Source organism: Pithys albifrons, chromosome 5 (genome assembly GCF_047495875.1).
Source record: "Pithys albifrons albifrons isolate INPA30051 chromosome 5, PitAlb_v1, whole genome shotgun sequence".
NCBI classification, from domain to species: domain Eukaryota; kingdom Metazoa; phylum Chordata; class Aves; order Passeriformes; family Thamnophilidae; genus Pithys; species Pithys albifrons.
The window spans coordinates 31765949-31776421 of record NC_092462.1 but is presented as its reverse complement, the minus strand read 5'-3'; the positions used below and the strand labels follow the sequence as shown (position 1 = coordinate 31776421).

General features: G+C 36.3%; 1 protein-coding gene across 1 annotated transcript in view; it reads right to left on the bottom strand.

Moving 5' to 3' along the window:
• Positions 1 to 10473, bottom strand: part of GUCY1B1 (guanylate cyclase 1 soluble subunit beta 1) — a 42568-nt gene that overhangs the window by 23374 nt on the left and 8721 nt on the right. The window contains exons 3-4 of the mRNA XM_071556140.1: positions 3818 to 3918; positions 2702 to 2820 (exon numbers count right to left, since the gene is read on the bottom strand). Of these exons, the coding sequence (XP_071412241.1) occupies positions 2702 to 2820; positions 3818 to 3918 (220 nt within the window). The remainder of the gene's footprint in view (positions 1 to 2701; positions 2821 to 3817; positions 3919 to 10473) is intronic.

The following is a 10473-nucleotide window of genomic DNA, read 5'->3' as shown; positions in this document are numbered from 1 at the left end:
ACATGGGAAAAGACAACAATCTTTCAGTTAAACAGTCATCAACATCTGAGGAAATTCAAAAGAAGTCTGTTATGGGAAACGGTCAATGCCAAGGACAGAATTTTTTAAGATGGCTGTCCAATTATTAACACAAGTCTGGCACAAATGTGGCTGACCACCAGCAATAGCCCCATTCTGCAAAACGACTTTACCACTCCTCTATTGCATTGCTGATGTTCAAGCAGTGTCACAGGCAAGTCCATGTGATATGCCTTCCAGTTTTTGCTCTCTCATCATCCAGAGTGGGGGGCTTGCAGCTTATTGTATTCAAAACTTGCTCTAACACATAATAAAGAAGCAGTAGACATGTTCTTCCAGATCAAGGAGCTGAAATCACTCACAGATCCTGCCATTTAGATATTGTCATTGCTACTCCTAATTTTTGTTGTGTTTGATCCATTCTAAATTGATATTGCAGCTTCTGGAAGAACAAATGTGTCTTTTTCTCTAGTATGTTCACCTGCTATGAGCCAGAGATGTGGCCAGGTACAGACAAAAATCAGTTAAGCTCTCTCACTGAATTCTTGGCTCCTAGACTGCTCAGATGTATGCCAGAGTTTGTGCTGGGACAGAGACACTAATTCTAGAGCTTTAGGGAACAGTAGTCAGCTTAGAACAAGCAGTGATACTAAATCAGGCATATTCTGGCCCATCTAAAAGTGAGAGTTGTGATAGGCACCTGAAATACAAAGATATGCTGTTCAGTGCAGTGTGGTACAGAGCATCTGGAAACTTACCTAAAAGAGGAATTAGTCCCCTGAATTTTATTACACTGAAAACATGAACAACTAAGTAGCCATGTAAATGACTTCCTAAACAAAGAACTAACCACTACTCTTTGGTTTTTACTCAACAGAAAGCTATTAAACTTAACAGCACATTTTCGGTTTCTTAGGAAGTACCTCTTTTTGTACTGCTTCTCTTTGGCACAGTGTCCTTCAATATGATTTGCGAATTTTCCATGCCCATGTTTTTCACAGAAAGTATAAATATTAAGATTTAACTGCCCTTTTTACTTTCCTCTTTCATGAAACTTGAAATACTTGTGTTTTAACTAAGAATAAACTAAATCTTCTTGACATGTCAAAGGAAACAAATATAAATATCAGATTTATTTTCACATACTTTAAAAAGTTGCAGTCCTCAATTATTTCGTATATCCTGCACTCAGTACAGATTTCAAGAAGCACCTTTTGGAACCCTTACATATTTGAAGAACCTGACAAAAGTTCAGGACACTAAACCAAATCTACACCTATTTTTGTAACAGGTACATAAAGTAGTTTCCTGACCTAATCTGACTGCTGGAATATGCAAAAATAATAAATCACAGATAACATTGATTTTTTATCATAATAAAAAGCTAAAAACTACACTTCTGGCACAGCTACTAGTACGTTAGTACTGTTAACATTTACAGAAGTATTTCATAGCCAATATCATCTGTTAATACTGAAATTCAAACAAAGCAGTTTAAAATATCGTCATTAGAAGAATATAAATGTAAGCTGTTCCCACTTTTATAGACGTTTGGTGTGCATAACAAATGTGTCCAGTCTTTTCATCACTATCAACAGCAAGAAAAGAAAAGAGAAGTATACTATATGGAAAAGGGGATGAGTGAAAGGAATAGGGAAGGACTGGCCCATATATGAGTAACCAAAGTGATGAAGTAATGGATCAGCTACACCTTTTTTTTCCTCCTCCCCTCCTCTTGCTCAGCCCTAACTGGAGCTTCAGTACTTGATTTATCTTTAAAAATTACATTTATCATTTATGAAGACTCAATTTAAGGGCAACCTCTGAATGAAGCTATGAAATATAAAGGATGCCACCACCCATAGACAGACAGTGGTTTATAGATCACACATGACAGACATATGTTGGCACATACACGTAGCCTTGCGCCCAGCAACTACACCTTTCATGGGAACTGTACAAGATGTCTGGGTTGACTCCATCTAGGATGCCCTGGAACGATGCAGGTTTTGGGGTAGATAGTGAGACACAGAAGTAAATATTCTAGTAATCCAGCAAACCATGCATTCTGCTTTTTCACCTATTGCTGGGGAAATATTAAAGGTACAGATGACAAGAGGCAACTAAATTTGACATTCAGCGTTTGGACAACCTCCAGTTCAGTGCTTTTAAACTCATTACAGTACACAGTTCTCTCCAAGAGTGATATAGATCACAAATATTAAAGCCAAAGTGATTTTTGAAGTGAACAACTTTCAGGTGACAAAAAAAGGAAGGCCATTTTTTTCTACATTTAGAAATAACACTTTAGAGAAGTCCATACATTTCTTTCATGCTATCGAAAAATCATTTTCATTTTGTTAAGTATCACGCTGTTCTGCAGGTAGGAAAGCCTAAAAATTGACTTAAACACTGCTGCTTTATCCCACCCTCAGTTCATGGATGACAGATGTCTTAATGATAAGCTGTGTGTATAAGCCCTAGCTTTGTATATAACATCCAATTAGAAATAACCAGTATCTAATAGTCAGAGACAACTTAGAAGAAATACCCTACAAATCTAAAGACCCTATTTTCTGTTAGTATAAAACAGGTGAGTCTTTTTACTTAACACACACTCCAATTTGATGCACATGAAAACTGTTCTTCTATTATCAGAATTAATTTGACACAGAATTCTTACCTGCAAAAACTCTCTGACATTGGAGCCCAAGACACGTAGAATTGTGTCATAACCAGATTCTTGACAAAACACAAAGAACATCTTCCCAAACATCTGGAGAATTTCCCCAGCATTTAGATCTAGTTAAAACAGGAAAATATGATTCAGTCCAAACACAGTATTTCACACACCTTATTACTTTATCCGCACATTCATAAACAAAAAAGACAGTATCTAAACTCTACTGAGATCCAGTTGGTCTCCACTAGGAGAAAAGCAAGATTCAGGATTCATATGTCAATATGAATACAGGAATTCCATTAGGATCTACCACTTACTATTATTACCTCACCACATTGTGCATTTCACAGATGTATAGTGTTTTAGATTTTGATATCGATAATAAATCACTACTTTAGAAAATAAAGGAACTCAGTTGTCAGTAGTGCTCACCTCAGCAGAGTTAATTCTGATTTACAACAGCATGAAACCACATCAGCTGCTCCAATTCAACATTACTACAGTCATCACAGTCTTATAGGTTCTTGGCTAATCAGTGATGCAGAACAAATTCACACTGCATTTGGGTCTGCAGATAAAATAATGCTGATGGGCATAATTCTACCTTTTAAATTCTAAACCAGAGCTGCAGTGACTGAAAATGAATGCAACCCAAATGAGTGGCTGATACACGAGACATGTCCATGCCACAGACATTTCTGTAACTCAGCATGCTTGCTCAGCAGATCAAGGATTCATTCATTCATTCACTGCTCTTGCAGTAGTGGTTGAAACCTGAGTGTATTGCCAAGGTTGTTACAGCAGTATATTGTTATTTCATGACTGCTTCTAACACTGCCCATGCTCTGTGGATAAGGTGTATTACTTCAGTTTAAGATGGAATATTTTTGAAGTAAGAATTTCAAGGATAAAAAGAAATAAAAATATATTAGAGAAACAAAAGAAATACAATCCTTTCTTCTGTTATTGTAAAAAAAAATTCTCTCTTTGACCAATACTTTGTTTTCACTTCCTCTGTGCTAAATCCTCTTTCTCTCTAGTACACAGATTTAGGGGCAAGGAGGGATATTACCTTTGCTGTGATGAGGGGGCAAAGAAGCTATCTGCATTACTTACTAAGGACTTTGCTTGCAGCTGCAACCAGGTCATAGGTTTTGGAATCATCATAAATTATTCTGACCAAAAACTGTCCTTCTTCATCCAGTTGTGCCTCCTTCCTAAAGAAAGCAGAACAAAATCTTTACACATGGGGAAGAAAGATCATACTGATAAAAGTCTTTTAAATAAAATAAGTTTGTAGGGTTACTTAATATAGAAAATTAGAAATAAATTTGTTCCATGTCTCAGACACTAGTGTACAATACAAATAGTTCAAACCACAAGTGTTCTGAAAATAATAATTAGCCATGAGAAAATAAATATGATTTTTCAGTATGGAGCCTCAAAAAAAAAATTGCTGAACTCATAAAGTCACAACTTACATTTTAAAATGGGGGAATACCTACTACTGCAGCCAAAGATGGGCTCTTTAAACACTGTTAAGCTGTTTCATTTAATCCAATTTTAATTACACTTTATTTACAATAGGTGGGATGGTTTTACCAACCATTTGCACATTTTTTTTTCAGAGAGGAATTTAAAATACAGGTGTAGGAACCAAATCAATTCTCTCTTTCCAGAATTCTGCACATGTCCACTGGATAGAAAAGAAAAAGATGCTAGGATTTTGCAAGGCCCTATTATCGCATTGCCCATCAATTTTCATGAGCAGAGTGTGACCACTTAGCTAAAGCACAATAAAAATATACATTTCCTCACTAAAGAAAACATGTCCCAACCCCAGGTTTAAGACAAGGCTTATGCACATGTCATGTGCACAGTTCCTACTGCTACTAAGCAAAAAACCAAAATGACTCCTTAGTTTTTCAGGTTCATTTATAATACTCCTCAACTTGAACATGGAGTCAGCAGCTTGTCGAAAAGCAGCACAGTTCTGTAGGCTATTTTTTATCCTGAGGAGAAGTTGATACCCCTAGGCAACGAAATGTAATGCCCTCCAAGCCTTCCATTTGACAGAAGTGAGTTACTAGGGAGGGCCTTTCTTCCTGTTTTACCCCATCTGCCCAGCACAGGAGCCACCAGTGCTGCAGTGGTGGCCGAGCCCCAGCCCTCAGAAGGAGGACAGGGAGCACCTTCCTGGGCAGGCAGAGCCCAGGGCCCTGCAGAGCCAGCAGCCCCACGTGGTTGGTCTCACCGTGCTCAGAGCGTGCCCAAGACACAGCGCTGACTCTGGTCAGCTTCAAGTCAAATCACATCCTGTATTTGCTTTATCCCCTTGCATGTTCTCCTCCAGCAGGGAGAGGTGGATGTGTGAGAGGTCATAGTGTGGTCTCTGATGAAGTCATGCCCTGTCTGTTGAAGTCCTTATCTGGCAAATGAGCACAGCCTCCTTTTTTAGCATATTTTTTAAAATAAGTGTTCATCCTCTGTGGTTTTGCCTATAATGACTCTCTACAGAGACATTGTGCTTTGCAGAAATAATGAAAAAAGAGAAGCCATTTGTAGGTACTCACGCTCTAATCTATGTACTTACAATGAATTAGCAAAACTAATATGATCATGGAAAACATCATTAGTATATTTGCAGGTGGAGGGCCACAGCTATCTCATAGAAAAGAAATTATACCCTTTCATCTAAATGCATCACTATGCTGCAGAACACTTCAGGAAGTCAAAAGAAAGGCAAGGAGACAGGAAAGCCTATAAGTGAGTTGTTGAATCACACTTTCTTATATCACACCCAAAAATATTAATACAGGAAGGTATTCTTCAGAAAAAGCTTTAGAACTAGAAAAACTGTAAAAAAGGCAGATTATGAGGTAGGTTTTATAAAAAACTAAGCACACAGGATGCAAACTGAGCCATTCATCAACTTGGTATTAGAATAATTATTTTTGTAATGTACAAATGAAAAGAGAATCATGAATAAACAATTATTTACTATACCATGGAAATAAAGGACTTTTACTAGAGTAGGACAGAAATACTTCCTAAGATATACTCAAACCATCAGTTTCTAACTGCTCTGAACGTCTCTTGGTCATAGGAGGAATTATAAATGTGCATCCCCTTTTATATCAAACTCTTTCTCTGCATCATCATAACATGATCAACCATTAATTAAAATCAAAGACTTTGAATGAAACTCAAATTTTAATTTTCTGAATTGGGCATAATTTATTTTAAAAATTAAATAATACAAAATAATTAATTTACAGATGTAACAGAATTATCAATTCATACAAACAGAAGTATTTTCTGTGATACTCAGGGAGAGGTCTGAGAATTAAGTACTCTTGTTCATCTGAAAACTGCTACATGGCAAATAGTACTGCTGAGGAGGCCTGATTCCAATCTCATATGGCAGTATGCTATTGACCTAAATGAAATGATTCATCATTTAATCCTCCAATTAGTAATCATCAGTGTTTGATAATCTGTTCATTTACCAATGGATGTCTGAAACCCATCAATTTCTTTTTCCTCTTCGTTTTCCTTTCATCTTGCTCATCATATTTGTTCTTCCCACAGACCAAAAATTATTTTATTAATTAATGAAGTACTGTAACTATTACATGAAATAAACATTTTTATACTCACTCTAAGAAGAATTACTTAAAAAAAAGCTAAGTAATTTTCCTAAAGAAGTATGACCCGGCTACAGGGGAGGCGAGATTAAATACACTACACAATTCTACATAAAGGGAAGATCATTCTGTATCCCATGACACACAGAAAATTAAAATAAACTGGAGGGGGTTTTATTTTCATACTTCACACTATTTTCATATTCCAAAACAGTACTTCTGGTCCTCTTCCTCTGCTATTCTCTGAAAATTTTAGATCAACCTGCAGGATAAAGAAGTCTTAAAGATTCCTGAAAACAAATCCCATGCCACATATTCCTTCTTTTCCTAAGTAGAAGAGCTGGAGTTAGTGGGAAATAATGTCTTGCAACATATGAGTTCAGTCAGGGACAAAAAGGTAGAGTTTACATTTCCTAAGAACAGAACTGAAATGAACATAAGAAAACCATCCTCATTCTTTGATTCTCACAACATGGTATGTAACTGCAAGTCAGCTACAGTTTGGAGGGAAGTTTGCAAAGAGTGAACAAACTTTCCCACATCCCTGATACATGCTGTGCTTTCTTTTAATCTCTCTGATCTCAGCCAAACCACAAAGGATAACACACATCTGGAAAAGCAATGAACATCCTCAAAAATACTGCATACTTGAACAATTCAGTAGACAGAAGTTTTTTGTGTGAGAATTCTATGAAAAATTGACCCAGACTGATTATGCTGGTATCTCTTGTTTCCAAAGTCCTTACATTTCTTTTCAATTATATTGACTGGAACTTTTCCTGTTTGCTTCTTTGTGCCAATATATGCTTCTTTTTTCTTATTTTCTTTGTCAAAGTTTTTTCTTCAGCGTCTACAATTTCTCTGAGCCACCACTTTTTAAAATCACCACTTGTTATTTCAATGTCTACTCCATTTAATTATTGTAACTCTTTTGATTTTCTTCAGTTTACTCGAGATCCTTTGGATCATTCAGCAGCCATCTTCTCTGTAGTCTTAATGATGTATTTCCCCTTAGAGTAACTTTTTTGATAAAGGTAAACAAAATTTTCTAGAAAATTTGTCCATGTAAATGTTTATTCCTGCAGGGGATTACTCTCCTCAGTCAAAATGATGCGGGCAAAAATCTCTGTTATAACTAATGCTTTGTCACCTCTGTGGAGCTGCTGTGGTTGGCTGTCCATTGACAGTAATTCCCACAATGTTACACAGCTGTATTTAACTCCATAACCAATGAGTACCAGGTATGAAAACAAACCTGCCTATGTGGAACAAGGTACGGCTACAAAACCAAGCACATGAAATTTAAAAGACCAGAAGGCTGCAACTGTTCTTATGTGAACAGCTTCCCACTCCTGTCTGACCGACGGCTTAGGAGTTGAGATTAGAATTGCAGTGTAACAAGGCATCGTTAGATGCAAAGAATTTACATTTCACAGAAAACTTCATAATCCATAGCTTTACAAAAAACTATTCTATTGAAATGTTTTGCTGCAATCTTTAATCACAGTTTTTGACCAGATAAAATTATGGGAGGAATTAACATAGTTCTGATGTTTTCTGCAGACTGCAGTGTTTGATCACAAAGACATTAACAACAATAACAAGTTGTTGGCTTGCTTAAGGACTTGACTGGAAATGAGCCAAAAGCAACAAGCTCTGGCAAATTCCCAAGCCCTGGTTAATTCTTTGGTGAAGTAGCAGCATTACAGTAGCAAACCTTTAACTTTTGTATGGCCTTTCTTTAAAAATAGCTTCCACGTCAAATAGAACAGAATTTACAATTAATGTCTCATTTACATTTCTAGAGACTAAAGCACCATGGGTCTTGCTCCCCTGTAAGTTTCTGTTCAAAGCTTTAAAAAACCTCAAGATTTTAATGCTCTTGCCCAAGTAGACTCCTGTCACATGAGATGTGATATTTCATGGTTCCAAACTTACATCCTGTGACATGCTTGTCCTAACTACTACGGTCTGGCAGCTCTTTTTATTTACTCTGGACTAATTTTGAATGATTACACAGAGCTACTTGAATTGTGGGAAACAAAGATTCCAGCCCAGACTTTTCTTAAATGCTTTTATTTTCCTCCAGAATGTTTGTATTATCTAGGTTAATGTGAGGCATTTTAGTTGGGAAAAAAAAGAACCTTAATTATTGCACCATGGAAACTAACACAGCTATAGGGGCCATTTTCCACACACAGATTTGACCTTGAAATAAATGGAAAAATTCCTATTGAGTAGATCAAAGCAGGAGCAAGTCATAAAGCAGCCTTTCCTCCATTAGTCATGCTAACACCCCCCCAAACTGCTGTTGATCTACCGGCACAGAGCAGCATTACAGGTGACAGGAACTGTTTACAAGAGTCCCTTTGAAAATCTATCCCACTGTGCAACTAGTTTAGTATTTGTAAACACACTACTAAAGTTAAAAGGTAATGCTAATAATTCACAGAAATTGATGAAAAGTTATGTGTGGACAAGCATTCCAATGGAAACTACTCTTAAAACCAGAACAGATCCTGCACACATTTTGCAGAGGTCACATTTGTATTTCTCGTACAGGAAATATTTTCTCTATTTTCAAGCAATAAGGACTTCTTTTGCCATCTTTGGAGATTTTGCATACAACAAAATTGGACGAGGTGTCATGTCATGTTGGTCTTACTTACATACCCCATTCTGAACAAAGTGAATATTAATGTAGTTTTGCAGTCAGATTGTACTATTTAAATGGAACTTGAATAAATCATAATCAAGAAGATTGCTGCTGTCAAAACTTTTTTATTCCCGTGAAGTGGCACTTGCTATCCTGCATCTGTAGTCAGTCAAAAAACTGTAATTTTAAAACATTCTTACAGAAAAAGAACCCTTCCTATTTGCATGCAGTTAATAGAGAGGGGGGAAAATACAGTATAAGACTGCATGGAAGGATTATTTTGCATCCTGAAGATGCACAGGCGTCTCTGTGATACAACATTATTATTATTTAGAAGCTGTTGCTGTCACTTTAACAGATCATTCAGTGTCCCAAAAGCACAATTGGATCTCTTCCTATCAAAACTCCAGTCCTAAGTGTGTGCACTGGGCGTGTCATCTTGAACACACCACAAGAGAAGCTAATTCCAAGACCACCTCTAGGACTTCTTCCATGGTAAGTATTGTTTCTTTTGGGACTTTTGCCACCATTGTGCTTTACTATTCTTGGTGTAACAAGGATGGAAAAAGTGCTTGTTAAATTGAAGAGCTCAGTCAAAACAATGCAAAATAACACTACTGCACTTAAAAACACAGCACGGTTCTGATCTCACTGATAGGAGCAAGTCAAGTTTAATTCTGTTCCAAGAGTAGCACTATTAAACAGGATTACATGTGTCAGAACTAAAGATGGTATCTGTGAAACCAGAATCATGTTTTTGCATCTCATTTACATTAAAATGCCAAACTCTCTGCTCATTATATTACTTCACAGATGGTTGGTGTTTCCAAAATACTTCTCATCTTTTTTTCATGTATTTCAAAAAGATTCTTTACTAGAATTATTAAAAATATTGAACCACTCTTTCCAAAAGGAAAAAAAAAAGAAAACAGACTTGTACATGTTGTGGATGGTCCAGATATATTTTAAAACACCCAGCTGGGAAAAACATAAATTATATTAAGTTACAAGATTAAATAAAAATGGGAATCTGTCCAGGAAAATGACGTCCTGGGTAAAGTAAATAGGTGTATTTATAGAATTCAGAGTTCTGAGCTATTTCCCAGTTTTACAGGCTGGATACAAGAGCTTTTAATGCAGGATTTCAAAACAAGATAATCCTAGAAGATACAGTTAAGAAAAGTACAAGTTCCTTGCTACGACAACAAACACTAAAAATATTATTAAAAATATAAAGCTAGTATTATTTTCCTTCCTTTTACGTAAGCGGACTAAAAGGAATGGTATTTACAAAATATTCTTTCAAGTATTTCTTTTGTAAGAGTGAGCTATATTTCATTAACACCTGGTATCCTGACAGGTCTAAAAGCATTTACTTCTGTGAAAACTGCAGAGTACCTGAGAGATACTGTAATAACACTCACACAATGTTTCATAACATGTCACTATTTCCTTTTAGTCAACTTTTT